Source organism: Myotis myotis, unplaced genomic scaffold (genome assembly GCF_014108235.1).
Source record: "Myotis myotis isolate mMyoMyo1 unplaced genomic scaffold, mMyoMyo1.p scaffold_m19_p_20, whole genome shotgun sequence".
In the NCBI taxonomy this organism is placed as follows: Eukaryota; Metazoa; Chordata; class Mammalia; order Chiroptera; family Vespertilionidae; genus Myotis; species Myotis myotis.
In genome coordinates, this window is record NW_023416325.1 from 96,335 (window position 1) to 112,305 (window position 15,971).

The 15,971-nt window shown below is 50.5% G+C and overlaps 1 protein-coding gene across 1 annotated transcript; it reads right to left on the reverse strand.

The window, feature by feature from the left end:
* Window positions 1-2,263: 2,263 nt before the first annotated feature.
* Window positions 2,264-13,833, reverse strand: YWHAH (tyrosine 3-monooxygenase/tryptophan 5-monooxygenase activation protein eta). The gene is made up of 2 exons (XM_036353585.1): window positions 13,592-13,833; window positions 2,264-3,715 (listed from the first exon to the last, which is right to left on the reverse strand). The coding sequence occupies exons 1-2, from the start codon at window positions 13,676-13,678 to the stop codon at window positions 3,062-3,064; spliced, it is 741 nt and encodes a 246-aa protein (XP_036209478.1). The 5' UTR covers window positions 13,679-13,833; the 3' UTR covers window positions 2,264-3,061.
* Between the last annotated feature and the right edge of the window lie 2,138 nt (window positions 13,834-15,971).

The following is a 15,971-nucleotide window of genomic DNA, read 5'->3' on the forward strand; positions in this document are numbered from 1 at the left end:
CCTTCCCCCTGCTTTGCACAGTGGCATGGCAGCTGTACCTTGGGGAAATAAACTCAATGAGGGGCCGGAGCCTTGAAGGCCGTGTGGCTTGTCAAGGCTGCCTGGCACACAGGCAGCAGGCCCTGCCCGAGCCCACGAGGGCGGGGAGAGCTCTGACTTAGCAGAAGTCTTGGGCAGAGGCGGTCCTCCTGACTTCCCAGCTGTGTGAATCCCAGCGGTCCACAGCTCTGCTGTTTCATCATCTGGAGGGTGGACACAAAACCTTTCACAAGACAGACATGAAATGAAAGATTTCCCACAGCCCCTGCTCTGAGGAGCACTTCAATGTAAGAACAGTTTTTGGTGTGTTTTTTATTGATTTCAGAGAGAAGGGAGAGAAACATCGTGAGAAACATTGGTCGTTTGCCTCCCACAGAGGCCCCACTAGGGGATCGAACCTGCAGCCTACACATGTGCCCTGAGCAGGAATCAAACCGCCACCTCTGGGTGTACAGGACGACGCCCCAACCTGGCCACACCAGCCAGGGCGTAAGAACACGTGTAGTGTCCAGGTTTGTCGAAGCCCAGTGTCTTGGCCACGTAAAGCTTGTAGCTTTAAAATACCTGACCTAATTGAAGTGAGACTCAGTAACCATTTTAGCTAGCAACTAGGCCAACTTGAAGCAGGCTTCCTAAGGAGTTTTTATTAACACGTGGGTCGTTCCTCTACTTCAAAATGAGAAAACAGGTTAAACTTCCATGCTTAAAAGTTCTGTGTGCCACCACAATATAAGCTCAAGGACAGAAACTGGGTCGTTTCGCCAGGCTAATATCAAGCTTTAGTCAAGAATAAAGGAGTTAAGCCCTGGCCGGTGGCTCGGTTGGTTGGAGCATCATCCTGTACACTAAGAGGTTGGGGGTTCGATTCCCGGTCAGGGCACATACCTAGGTTTCGGGGTCAGGGTGTGTACGGGAGGCAAGTGATGTTTCTCTCTAAAATCAACTGAACCAATCTGTTGGTCCCAGGCACGGCACTGGAGGTGCTAACCATTGTGAGGGGCTGGAGTCATCACCCGAGGAAGAGTCCAACTGGTGATGCTGAACCTCAAGTCTTGGGGAGCAAGAAATGGGGAGCATGCTTAAGAGCAGGGGTCCTCAAACTACGGCCCGTGGGGCACATGCGGCCTGCCGGGTGTTTTTGCCGCCGCTGCCTGTCCCGGGCCCGCAGTGCGCATGTGTGGAATGTCTGAGGGACAGTGAACTGGCCCCTCTTTAAAAAGTTTGAGGACCTCTGCTTAAGAGTTTAGGTCTTTTTCTTTTTAACTCACACGGAGGTTCATTTTTCAATTTTAAAGACTACTCAAAGCTTTCTTAATATTAATCAGTAAAGGTTATTTCAGGAATCCAGGTTGTGTCCCTAATTAACATTTTATGACACCTAATACAGGAAAAATATTAAGAAAATTTGAGGGCCAGCTGGTGTGGCTCAGCGGCTGAGTGTCAACCCCAGCACTAAGAGGTCGCTGGTGGTTTCCCGGTCACTGGCACATGCCCAGGTTGTGGCTCAATCCCCAATGTCGGGCGTGCAGGAGGCAGCCAATCAATGATTCTGTCTCATCATTGATGTTTCTATCTCCCTCTCTACGAAATCAATATTTTTTTAAAAAAAGGTTTAAAAATAAATTTTTGAGGACATGTATAAGCTCAGTATGTACCTTGAGTTTAAATACCAACCAGCATCCATAGGGTGGGACAAACACCCTCCCTCCCAAGCTAAACTCGGGCCTGGCCTTTCAGAGGCTCCCATTAAGCACCAGTTTTCAGGGAGAGTGAGCGGATAAGAGAGGCTATGTTGGTCCTAACCAGTTTGGCTCAGTGGATAGAGCGTCGGCCTGCAGACTGAAGGGTCCCAGGTTCGATTCCGGTCAAGGGCATGTGCCTTGGTTGCGGGCACATTCCCAATAGGGGGTGTGCAGGAGGCAGCTGATCGATGTTTCTCTCTCATCGATGTTTCTAACTCTTTATCCTTCTCCCTTCCTCTCTGTAAAAAATCAATAAAATACATTTTTAAAAAAAGAGAGAGAGGCTATGTTGGCTGGGCTCACAGAAAACTATTTAAAATGCAGGAGTCTTATGTGTATATTACAAAATGTGTAATGGAACCAGCAGGCAAAAGAACTTACTGTGTGAAAAACGCTTCATATTTGAGACACAAACCAGGATTCAAGGTGGTGAGCTGCTACACAGCTCCTTGAGGAGGGGAAATGAAGACCATACGCCTAGCGATATCCCCAAAGCAGCATTTATTTACCCACTGAATTCCAAAACATTTAATTTAGAAGTCTGGCATTTCAATAATTACCCATCTTGATTGACAGGGGCTGACACACGTGGTGCTGTCAGGATACACAAGGACAATAGCCAAAGGGTTACAAAAAATAAATCCATGATTCTTAAACAATCGCAACCAAAACAAAGTTACAGGTATCAAAACTTTAGATGCACTGCATTTAAGAAGGTTTGTGCACATCATAACTTAAAGAGGCAAAACAAGGCGCTACTGAAACCTCACGTGAACAGTTTATATAAAGCTGACGGAAAGAAGGGAGTGTTCTCTTTGTATCAGCTTCCCTTAACAGTTTTCCATTAGTTGAAGGAAGAAGAGGTGGGAGGGATGAATTCTTTTTTGCATGCACAAGATGTACTGCTTATTAACAAAACACTATCAGCTCATTTTAAATGGATCTTTTAAATATCATTGTAGCCAGTTTTGGCTAATTCTCCTTTCTAAACTTCCCCATCGCTTTCACAACTACCGACAGGCATAGTAAAATGCCTCATTCAGAACGCACTTGTCTACACAATTCAAAAGAAAGCTCCCGTGGGCTCCAAGCAACCATCGATCCAGCTATGCCCATGAAGATGGATCTGAAACTGCTTCCCAGGGGGCGGGGGAGCAGATCTGAGTAGCGGCGCTGCCAATACAGAGAGGTTTAGCACTAGATATTTAGTGATTGTGGCGAGGAAGAATCAGTGATGAGGGGGGCGGTGGGTGGAGGAAGGGCGGGAACCTGCAGGCTCTTCAGTTGCCTTCTCCTGCTTCTTCATCCTGCTGGTCGCTCGTCCAGAGGGTGAGGTTGTCTCGCAGCAACTGCATGATGAGCGTGGAGTCCTTATAGGAATCCTCGTTTAGTGTGTCCAGCTCAGCTATGGCGTCATCGAAGGCTTGTTTGGCTAAGAGGCAGGCCTGCTCGGGCGCATTCTGGATCTCATAGTAGAACACGGAGAAGTTGAGGGCCAGGCCCAGCCGGATGGGGTGCGTCGGCTGCATGTGCTCTTTGCTGATTTCAAAGGCTTCCTTGTAGGCCGCCTCGGAAGCTTCGACCACACTGTTTTTCTTCTCGCCGGAAGCCACCTCCGCCAGGTAGCGGTAGTAGTCGCCCTTCATCTTCAGGTAGAACACCTTGCTCTCGTACTGGAAGTCGTTGCAGTTCTTGATGAGGAACTTGTCCAGCAGGGCCAGGACGTCGTTGCACACCGTTTCCAGCTCCTTCTCGATCTTCTCCCGGTAAGCTTTCACTTTCTCCAGCTTCTTCTCGTTCCCGTCGGCCATGGTCTTCTGCTCGATGCTGCTGATGACCCTCCAGGAAGATCGCCTGGCTCCAACCACATTCTTGTAGGCCACAGAGAGGAGGTTTCGATCTTCATTGGAGAGAGGTTCGTTGAGCTCTGTCACCTGCAAAATGCCGAAGATATTAACACTGAGATCCTAGTTCGAAAATCTTGGAAAGAAGCCTTCCCTTCATTCTAACCAACAACCCTTCTCGAAAGCAAGATTATGGACAAGCCAGTCTGGAGGAAAACCAATCAGACACGGATCCTATCTGAAGGAAGACTGTAATCTCACCAAATAAACAAATACTTGAAACTCATAAGGGTTTTGAGAAATCCCTAATCCAGACCTTATAAGATGTTGCCTTCACCTTGGCAAAGGTATGGGGGGAAGGTAACCATGGGAAGGTTGTGAGGGGATGGTACATAAAGGTGGGTGGAAAAGCCCGAAGGTTCAGCTATTCTGCAAAAGATATTCTCGACAATAAGATCATGCGATTCCTTTGTCAAATGTTCAAAACTTACAGATCAGAAGTCTGTTCCAGATTCTACTCCCAGCTTTATATTCTAGAAAGAAGCAATGAAACCTCCCTCATATACATATTAATAGGTAAGCGCTTCACAGAGGAGATCAAACACCACACAGTCTAAGGGCCAGTTTCAGCCCGTGTGGTTCCGTGGAATCCCACTGGGACGCCCAGCCCTCCCTCCCCTAAGACAAAGCGGATGCATTAGGGACAGTAAAGTGGCCCCGGCCTCCGCCCTGAAAGGAAGTAGAGCTACTCGGCAGCGAGCTTCACTCCACCTACCTGACAGGAAACCCTGACTGGCCATCAAGGATGGAAGCACCAACTGCTTTACCTGGTACTGTTACATGTCACAAGCTGCAACTTCCATTACTTAGTTCTCCATGCTGCCACCTCCAAGCTATGTCATTGGTAGAAAGAACAATGGACTGTGTTGTTGCTAAACTTTGTCCCCCCAAAAGTTCTGTTGAAGTCCTAATCTGTAGCACCTGGTTATGTGACCTTATTTGGAAGTAGGGCCTTTGCAGATATAATCAGTTAAGATGAAGTCATACTGCATTAGGGTGGATCCTACATCCAATGATTGCTGCCCTTATAAGGAAAAGAAGGTTTAGAGGCAAACAAACACAGAGAACACCCTGTGATGGTGGAGGCAGAAACTGGAGGGCTGTGTCTACAAGCCCAGGAACACCAATGACAACCAGGAGCTAGGACAGAGGCGAGGAGAGTTCTTCCCCAAAGCTTCGGAGGGAGCACAGCTCTGCACGTTTCTGCTGTTGTAAGCCACCCAACGGGTGGGACTTTGGGGGGCAGCACTAAGAAACTAATGCAAACTTGGAGTAAAAAAACCTTGGTCCAGGCCTCAGCAAGGCCAGTAAGTTGCTACACTGGCCTGTATCGTCTATAAAGTAGGGCGATTCCTTAATTATATGACCTGCTGGTCAAGAGAAGCACTTGGGAAACCATAAAATAACCAACAACAGAAAGGTGTTACTGTAAGTCAAACCAAATAAGGACAGAACCTCCTCCAGTGGAGAGGAAAAGCCAAGTTCAATGGAGAAAGCTATTAACAGCATATTAAAAACAGACATGCTTAACACGGACTGAGAAGACTGAGCAGTGGAGAATCCGAAATTTTAAAAACGAACATAAGCAACAAATGTAATCATTTTGTGTAAAATTAGGAAACTTGTGCCAAGTTCTTAAAAAATGAAACAAGCAATTATGCACTACCGCCCAACTCTTCAACAAAGCCCAGACAAAACAAAAATACCAGCTCCCTCTCTAATCTATTTATTTCCCTGTCCCCAGTCCCCTTATTCCTTTGCCATGATCCTTAGCCTGGATTTTCTCCTCCTCTGCCAACTCAATGACTCCAACCCCCCTTTCTCTTCAGCTTTGTCTTTGCCTACAAGCCGCCTCCTGCCCATTCCCCCAGGGCAGCAGCCTGCAAGCCAGGTTCCCCATTCCTCCTCACGCTGGCCGAGTGGGGTCTCTTAGCTCTGTGGTCTCTGTGATCTGCCAGTCTCTCTACTCACCCACATCCATGCTCCCTTCAACTCGTTGAAGACCTGTAACCCGACTAGTTTTCCCCAACGGTCAGTACCTTTAATCATCATCTGTTTATTAGAAACATAGTCTTTGTAGATACTTGTTTGATAATTTGGTCTTTTAAGGAAGAAACCCTCATAAATCGAAATTCTGTCTCAAATACTCTGAAAAGTCTCAGAATGCTTGAATCCTCTAGATTCTCGAGTCTAGAATAACTCTTTTCTAGGGCCAATAGTCAATAAAACATAACCTGAAGCAAGAACAGAATTTGGAGAGCCCCCTAGATCTTGCAGTAAGTACATCTGACTAAGCCACTTGACATGAAAATGCTAATGTCTCCATCCCGAGTCCCGTTACACTCCATCCTTGACTGATGAAGCTGCTTGTTAGGCTGCTGCAAAGTTACACAAAGTAACTCTCCACAGCGCACCACTGAACGCAGGTGCACATCTGAGACACATTACATACCACATAGGATGTTCATACCAGGGGCAGTGTCATTACTTCAGGCCATCTGGAGTTTAGCCTGAGCTCGGGTGTGACCCGGCATAAATCACCTTTCATCAAAAGCAAAAGGGGGATCAGCCCAAATGATCTCCAAGGACCGCAGCGCCCAAATCCGAGGCTCCCATTTTTCCTGACAGATAAAAGGCCTGGTGAAGGCACGAGGCTGATGTCACTAATGTACATGAAATGTGGGTGTACCTGTGCATTTCAGGAATTCACGCAGCATTCCCTTTCTCCCTCAGGAATAAACTGCCAGAAAAGGCTACTGGGCAGTATTTTTAATGACACCTCCACAAGGAAAATAATTTACTAGGAGGTTTTGTGTTTATGTAACAATCACCTGGTTGCCTGCCAGTCTGAATGAATCACTGTCAGCATCAGCTGAGGGTGACTAACATCACCAGGCAAGCATTGTTCCCAGAACCCCAGCCAGGACCCAAGTGGATACATTTAAATATGGTATTTCCTTTATCATCCTGGCTTACAATTCAGTTAACAAAGAGTAACTTATGGAATGAAGATAGGTTTATTACTTGATCAAATAACTCAAGAAAACTGGGAGTGTTCCCAGATGGGAAGAAAAATTATAGGTCAAAGGAAAATCAGATGGCCCATTAAAACAAAACAGATTCCTAGCCGGTGCTGACTGGCGATACTTGTTGTAAATAACCTTCATAATATTAGTTAGCCCAGTTCCCAACACTTCAAATTCCAAAAGACTGGAGCCAGGAGACCCAAAGAGAAGTCTAGTCCTGCACTAAGGGAGGCAGACACTGGGAGGCGATGTGGCCTAATGGAAAGAAAGGAAAGCACTGCCTGCTGGTCCCACCCACACGGACACGGAACCAACATGATCATCTGGGGATTTTATGGGGATGATTTACTGCGTCTCTGTAATCATGGTTCCCAATGAGGAACATGAAGGCAAGACAGAGAATTGTCAAGATGGAAGAGACCTAGACCATGGCCCTCAACCTTCCTTCCGCTCTGATGCCGCAGGTCAGCTGCCCTCTTGCAGTGGCTCAAGGCACTAAGCCTTCGCGTGTCACCCCATCTGTGAGGGCTCCCCCACCTCTGCTCACAGCCCCCTTCCTTCCCCTCCTGCTCTCTCCCCACCTCGTTCCATCCTGCTTACACTCCTCCTGTAAATCTTGAATTGGTGGGCCCTGCTCTCCACTTCCTTTAAGGACAGGGCTCCTTGTCAGCCACAGGACTGGTATCCTTACCACACAGCCTTGGGCCACACCAACTCCCAGGCCTGGGCACTCCCTTCCCCCTTCTCTCTGCTTCCACATTACACAGCATGATGAAGAAAAGTCACAAATAACCTGGCCTACCATGAACTCACTTCTCTTCCTATGACACTGCTGGCTTACTCAGAAATCCCTCAGGGCCTCCTCCCACTAACTCACCAGGCAATAAACTATTCGTTTGTGAGTAAAAATAGATCCACTGCTAAAAATAGCACAGGGAGTATTTGGGAAAACTTAAAGTTCTTATTCTGGGAAACAGCCAGCCTCAAAAGTAATACTGAGCAAACAAAAATGCCATCCCCGAGCGGCCAGGCCACAGCTGGGGCTGTTACTTCCCCTGAACGGCACTCCCACCCTTCACAGCTACTCCACACACTACCACCCCACCTTCCATCGTTGCCCCACCCACACACTACCAGCTAGTTTGCTTTTGATACCAGTTTATAACAGAAGAAAAAATTTTCATAAACAGTCAGATAAACATAACCACATCATAAAACCTTCAGGCTTCTGTGGCAGAGTCCTATACATCTGTACATGTTTTCTTTTTTAAAGTGAGTTAGAGGGATGAAAGCTTTCTTGGCTGACTCTCCCTCGAGTCAAAGCCCTGAAAGTGAGGATTCTGCCTGGTTCCAAGCTGGCAAGTCACCATCCGTCACCACTTGCCCAGGCCAGGAAAGACCGCGCCCTGTCCTCACCAGGGTGAGGCTGCAGGTCTGTAAGGCCACCAGGGGCTCAACTGCAAGCTGAGAGCAGATGAGTTCAGGTAGTTAATATCTACTCAAGCTTAGCATTCATGAAAACAGCCACCCTTGTACCACTGAGGCTGCCTGGGTCTTGCTCTTGACCTGACTGGACATTTTTGCAGGAACTGGCAGGAGTTGAATACAACCCCATGTGAATGGCATTACTGCAGCACCACACTGAAGGTTTCTGAAGCTGTGCCAGACTCTGATCACAGGAAAGTGCCAACACCCATCACCAGAGAGGAATGCCATGGCAGCAGGGAGGAGGGCGACAGAAAATAGGTGGCCTTCACTTGGACACTAACGATTTTCCTAACAACCTAAAGCCTGAAATCTGGGGGTCTATGGGCTTATAAAATATAAAGGCAACATAGAAAAACAACTGGTGCCAAGTGCATCCGTTTCTTAAAATACATGTATAATTTAACATAGCCCTGCACTTAATTCATAGCAGGGACTCAAAGCCCGTTAGTATTTCAATTAAGCTTAAAAAATCTTGGTCTTCAAGAGAATAAGCAAAATCCTGTCCTGACCAGCTTTCTCAGTGGTTAGAGCATCAGCCTGCAGACCAAAGAGTCTTGTGTTTGATGCCCCCAGTCAAGGGCAGGTACTTGGGTGCCTGCAACCGTGTAGGAGGCAACCAATCAATGTCACGCTCTCGTTGCTCCTCCCCCACCCCCTCCCCCACTCTCTCTAGAATCAATGGAAAAAATATCCTCGGGTGAGGAAAAAAATTAAAATAACTCGGTTGGTTGATGAACCAGGTGGTCACGGTTCCATTCCAGATCAGGGCACATGCCCAAGGTTGCAGGCTCAATCCCCAATAGCGGGTATGCAGGAGGAAGCCAACCAATGATTCTCATCATTGTTTTTCTCTCTCAAATCAATGTATTTAAAAAATAAAATAAGAGAAAAAGCAAAATCCAAATGTGTGATTTTGCCTTTTATGCTCCTCTGCTGCAGCTAAGATCTGCTAAGTAGTAGATTCTGGTTTTATTTTTTTAATTGACTTGAAAGGAAGGAGGGAGGGAAAGGCAAGCATTGATTTGTTGTTCCACTTACTTATGCATTCATTAGTTGATTCTGTATGTGCCCTAACTGGGAATAGAACCTGAAACCTCAACATATTGGGATGATGCTCTAACCAACTGAGCTACCGAGCCAGGGCCAGTAGATTCCACTCCTAATCAAACGGCAAAAATAACTTACATCTAATAGATGAGCTTTTGTGTTCAGGAAGCCCACTGACGTAAAAGGCTTGGAATTTCATCACTGATAATGACAACGGCTAATATACCAGAACGTATACTAGAAATATTATCCCTTAGCCTCACGGGGCACTAACATATGGTAAAGTGAGAGTTCTAAATTTAAGAGTTCAAATCCTGGCTTTACAACTTGACCATGAGAAAATTAAACTCTAAATTCCTTTTGTAAAATAAAGTTAACAGTATCTACCCAGAGTGGTTATGAAGATTGACTGAGAACGCACACATGGAATAACAGACAACATTTACTGAGTGCCTAATAAGTCAAATGATAAATTCCACAAACTTGATGAATTATAACATGGAAAATACATTTGGGGTACCCCCTTACAAAGTATATTCTGGAAAACAACCTACCACTAATATAGAATTCCAGACAGGAGAAAACACCTTTTGGGTTCCTTTAAGGCAGTGGTGGGTTCCTTGATTGTGGGAGCTCTTCTGGAGATATTTCAGAAACCCCAAGCCCAGAGAGAGGCCACAACTCTCACTTCGTGCAGCAAAGCTGTGAACTGTTCGCTATCTGAAGCGCCTTTTAACTCAGACATTGCAAGAATCCAGAGCCTTCTCCCTTCCTCAGACAATAGATGACAAAGCCATAATTACGTTTCAAATGTCTGGTTAGTGGGAAACGGGACTCGCTCGTTTCCATCTATATTTCGGGCTGTGGTCCCCGCGTGGTTTTAGGGTTTCACACTAACCACAGTGTTGGTGCGCCTCACAGCATCGTTAGCTTTACACTCTCTCGCCCGGGCCACTCGGCAGCTCTCCTTTTACACGGCACCTGCTCACCTCCCATTTTCCATAACCTCACAGCTGTCGGATAAGCGCCCTTTGCCCCCGCCTGGGCCAGGTGCCTCTTCCTCTCCGACTCCTGCTTCCTTAACTGCAGCTTTGTTTCCTGCACTACCGATACCCAAGCCCTTCCCATGTATTTCTGCCCATGCTTTGTCAGGGCTGAGAAACACGTGGGGTTCTAGAATCTTTCGATGTCTCTTCCCACTATCATCCTCCATATAAGCTACTACGTATGAGGTGAGGAGCTTGAAGGCACTCCTGTATTTCGCCTGAGACATTTCCTGCCTCTTCAAATTTAGGAGTGAGTGGGGAATGGCAGTTCTCAGCTGAGTGAGACACCATTCCGATGCCCATGACTTTTCTTAGCGCTTACCCACAGCCTCCTCCAGGTGGCGCTGGTATCATTAAAACATCGATCATCACAAGCAGGCAGTATTATTAGATGCCCATTTATATGATAAAGGGAAAAAGAAAAGTTAGAAGAACGAAGACCGAAAATCAGCGTTGACAGTTACACCAACATTAGCTTTACACTGCGGAGGACCCAAAGCCCAGGTACAAGCTTCAAGGTCAGAGTGGTGGCCTCAGAACACTCCTCCACTCAGGTGTGCTGCTCCGTTCTCCTCACGGCAGTCTACTTACCTGACCGGGGAAAAACCCACATAAAGCCAGAGGGCTCCTAGAATTCACTCTTTCCACAAGCTCTTACGGCCTGTGACATTAATAAAATGGAGACTTGAGTCTTCTCAATAACATTAAGAATGTAATGTACAGCCCTAGCCGGTTTGGCTCAGTGGATAGAGCGTTGGCCTGCGGACTGAAGGGTCCCAGGTTCGATTCCGGCCAAGGGCATGTACCTCGGTTGCTGGCAAATCCCCAGTAGGGAGTGTGCAGGAGGCAGCTGATCGATGTTTCTCTCTCATCAATGTTTCTAACTCTCTATGCCTCTCCCTTCCTCTCTGTAAAAAAAATCAATAAAATATATGTATTTTTAAAAATGTAACGTACAAACATCAACTTAGTTTTCCCACTGACCCTGCCAAGTCCTTTCCAATAAACATATTCCACTAATTTCGATGACAAAAATATTTTTTAATAGAAGAAACAAGCATACTGACACATAAGAAAGGTTCTTTTTTTTTTTTTTTTCCGGAGTTACCTTGAGGAAGTGGCTTATCACAATTCTGAGATGACATGATTACAGCTTGGATTGACTTTTTGATGCTGGCTGGCTTATCCAGCCCATCCATCAGTTCAGTTCGGCTATCAGATTCCCCACACATGGTGGATCCGTGGGTTTGTGAATACTATACCCCATAAGCCTCAGAGAAAAACTGGACACAAGTCGCTGCGAGAAAGCCTTTTTCCATGCCTGGATATGAAGAACAGAAAGCCCATGTTTTCTCGCCCCAAACTATTTCTTCTGCTGTTTCGCCCTCCCTTCTTCTCTTCCCTCCCACTTGCGGGTGCCTCGGTTTCCTATCGCCCAGAACACACCTTCTTGTCCTTTTGCCGTAACCTCCATTCACCTTCTTTCAGGCCTCATGCCTTCATCCCCCAAAAGGCTCCAACACCCACAGGGTGAAGCCAGGGCCCCCCTAAAATATCCAGAGAGCCCCCCCAATCCCAGCACCACTCGGTTACTGGGGAGAAGAGGTCACTTAAGTGTGACTCGCTGTGTGGACAGAAGTGGCTTTATCGCCAAGAAATTAAAGCTCAGGGCCTCTTCCAAGGAAATGAGGCCACACGGCCAGTCCTGATTGTGAAAGTTTTCCAAAATGACTATCTTTTCCATTTACTTTCTTAAACAGGGCCTCCAGAACCGCAGACTGCAGTTCCAAACCTAGATGGCCCAGGTGTGGGTGAAAAGCCCTTATCTAACCCACACCATGCCGTGTCACCACTGAGTCAACAACTGGGCTGCGGTTGTGGTTTCCATTTCCAAACCCGCCTTGTTCGTGGGCAATAAGGGCACTCCTGGAAACACAACGCTTCAAGCGTGTTTCTTACCTGGGTAATCCCAAACCCCGACCTCATCAACATCCTCCATATCACATTAATATCAAAAGCCTTACAAGGAGCTTTTCGGATGACTCAGAAATTTCAGGGTTCCTCTGGATGTGTCGCTTCGCCCCTAAAAAATCCCCTCACAGAGGCCGTCAAAAAGGGCAAATGAGCTATGACCCAGGGAAGTAATTCTCAAACTTCAGCCCACTAAAATCTGCCAGGAGAGCCGGTAAAAAATGCAGATTTCTGGGGCCCACCCCCTCCCTCCCCCATAGTCTGAGACTCTCTGGGTCTAAGGTGGGGCCCCGGTTAATCCTTCCAGGTCTCAGGAGGTTGCACACGGGATGCACAGATAGGCTGGTGGCCGCGTTTGTAGCTCTACCCCTGTGTGACCTTGAGGCAGAGAGAAGTAACGTGCATTTTAGAGAGAATGTGAAGATAAGGTTGAGAGACAGGGACAGTAACAGGATAACTGCAACTCCCAGAAACGCAGGTGGAGGGTGTCTGATCCACGGTTAGGGTGTGGCTGCCCCCACCCCCCACCCCCGAATCCTCCACCAGAAATCAGGCTGCAGAAGCGATCTGTGGGGGTGATCCCTGAGGGTCTGGAGCATGCAAAGGCACTGGCTCCTCGCGCTCAGGAGTCACGCCTCAGCCTCATCCTCATCCTCAGCTGCGGGCAGATGGGCACAGCCTCACACCAGGGAGCGGGGCCCCAGGCCCGCCGTCCTCCCGCCCAAGCCCACGCCCAGGCTGCAGGAGGGGAGTCTCCCGCACACAAAGCCGGACCCCCGGGCGTGGGGAGCTGGGACGAGCACGATTCGAGCGAGCCGAGCCGAACAGACCGGAATTACAGACCAGGTCGTGGCAGCGAGAAAACAGGAGAGACAGGGCGCCACGAGCTAGGCGATTCTTTATTGCAAGTTGGGGTGCGGAGGACGGCAAGCGGGGAGTGAGCCCCAGGTCTGCAAGAACGCTCTAGGAGGACCGTGTCTGCCCCCCGACCCCTCGGGCCACCCCCGCCCCCCAGGCGGGGCTCCGAGCTGGGAGGCGAAGACCCCCACCCGCCCACCCGCCCGCGGGGGACCCCGTCACCCGCCCGCCCATCAGGGCTGCACGCGCGACCCCGACTGGCTCCCTCCCGGGAGACCCCACCCGAGTCCGGCCGCAGGAAATGGCGGGGACGCCCGGCGGGCGCGGGAAGTACGGGCTACGGGCGGGCGGCCGCGCCCAACGGGGTCGCGGGGTCGCCCCGGGCCCGGAGGGAGCCGCCGCCGGGCCTCCCCTCCCGCCCCCACGCCGGGCCCCCCCCGGCCGGCCGCCCGGGCTCTCGGCGCGCTCACCGCCTTCATGGCGGAGGCCATGTCGTCGTAGCGCTCCGCCTGCTCGGCCAGCCGCGCCCGCTGCAGCAGCTGCTCCCGGTCCCCCATGTCGCTGTGGCTCGGCCTCGCCTCGCGCCCCGCACCGCTCGATCGCGAACTCGCTCGCCCGCTCGCTCCCCGGTCGCCGAGGAGGCCGCCGCCGCGCACGCGCACTGGCTCGCCGGCCGCCCGAGGCTCCGCTGCCGCAGCGCCGCTCGCGCCCTCTCGCTGGCTCGCCCCGTGCGCTGTGGCCGCCGCCGCCGCCGCCGCCGAGGGAGGAGAGGCTGCTGCCGAGGGGCGGGGCGCGCTGGAGGGCGCCTGCGCAGTGGGAGCCGCCGGGGCGGGCGGCGGGGAGCGGCGGGAGTGGGAGGGGGGAAGGGCGGGCCGGCCCTAACGGTCTATTTCAAGGTGACGTCACCTACTATAAATAGCTGTCGCCGCGGCCCCGCCCCCCCGAGCCGCGCATGCGCCCTGTGCGTGCTGCAGTCTGCCGCCGCAGCGAGAGGTGGGAGCGGGGACGCGGGGCGCACTGCGGGCTGGAGGAGGGGGCGCGGGGGTGGCTCCTGCGCCGGCAGCGCGTGGGCGCACCCCACCCAGAACAGCGCCCCCGAAGCCAGGCGAGAGGTCTGGCCGGAGAAGGACCCGAAACGCAAATAAACCTGGTGCTTGGAGCATCCGGGAGGCCGAGTGCCCGGAGGGGCGGGTCGAACCCGCCCAGCCCTCTCGCCCGCCCCGAGCCCCGGCAGCCGCTGGGCCACACCCTGCACCGGCCCGGGCGAGATCGCGTCGGGCCTTTGGGAAAGTCCCCCCCCTTCCCACGCACACACACACACCCAGATCAATGCGCGACCTGCCCCACCCTGATCAATGGCGTTAGGCATTCTGTATTTGCCTTGAGAGGAGGGACACACCTACTAGGGGCCGCCACTAGGCCATGCCTTTAGGGTACAGTCTCACAACCCATCCAGCAGGTGGGCACGGCTCTCCGTTCTTTCAAAGCCAGGCTAGTGACTTGCTCAAGGTTACACAGCCTGTGAGTGGGGGGACCAGGGTCTGAGTTCAAACCCAGGCTGGACTTCCTCCTGTGCCAAAGAGAGGGGTGAAAGGCTGGCTGGTCACTAAGCCCCTCCCAGTGCTGCCATTCGGTGCTGAGGTGCTGAGGGTGCCTCGTGCCAGGCCCTGGGCTGGGCCCGCCCTGGACAAACTAGGAAAACCCCAATGACGAAAACAGGCGCTACCTTCAGTACAACATGCAAAGAGCAGCCCAGGACAAAGGGCTTTGGGCGCTGAGAGTCTAACTGAACACCTACTGCGTGCTCAGCACCCGGAGGGGGAGTTCCTACAGAGTTAAGTCATACAGCCCTGCATTAGAAGGGAGAAGGGAGTAACTGGAAAGTGGGTCTTTTCTGGACCTGAGTGTTACCCTCTAGAAATTGGACTTGAAGGACTGCTGAGAGCACTAGAATAGAAATCTCGGGATGTCCAAGGAAGGCTGGCAGGGCCCTTGAAAGTCACCACTGTCACCGGCTGGTGTGGCTCAGTGGTTGAGCCTTGATTCCTAGTGGGGGCCATGCAGGAGGCAGCCAGTCCATGACTTCCCCTCTTGTGGATGTTTCTAACTCTATCTCTCTCCCTTCCTCTCTCTCTCTAAAAATCAAATATATATATATATATATATATATATATATATATATATATATATATATATATTAAAGTCAACCACTGTCTGACCCTTTAACATAAGAGGAAACTGAGATTTGAGCAGGGAGGGGGGGAAGGGGGAGGCTGGCCCGGGTTTGCACAGTCTCCAGCCTCCGGGGCCTCCTCCTCCTGGCTGATGCTAACATGAGGAACGCAGTGCCCGTGGGGTAGGATTTGCCTGTGGGTGTGAGAGGAGCCCCCACCCCAGGCATCACCAGGCTTGGAAGCGTCATGTTTGCTAACGACACATGGAATCGAGGTTCACAAACCGGCTTATGTTTCCCCCGGTGAATATCTTTCCAGAGCCCAGTAAATAGTAAGTCACCCACCAGCCCTGCCCTCCGTGAGGCCAGGGTTCCCAGCACCGGAGGGGACCCCAGTTTCCCTCAACTCTCAGAGGGGTTAGAGCCCTTCTAGCTTTTCTAATCACTTGGACTGAGATGGATTTCAACACAGTGGACATTAGGTAGACGGCAGCATTCTAATCAAAGTCAATTCTCATGCTAATTGGTTGTGACATGCGTGGGGGACACGTTGGTTCTCCCACAGAGCCTTTTCCCCTTCTCACCAAACTTCAGTCTCCACTTCCGTACCTCCCACCCAACCCTCAGCTCAACATACTCGGCCACCTCCACTCCTCCACTGTGGCCACCAACGGCTC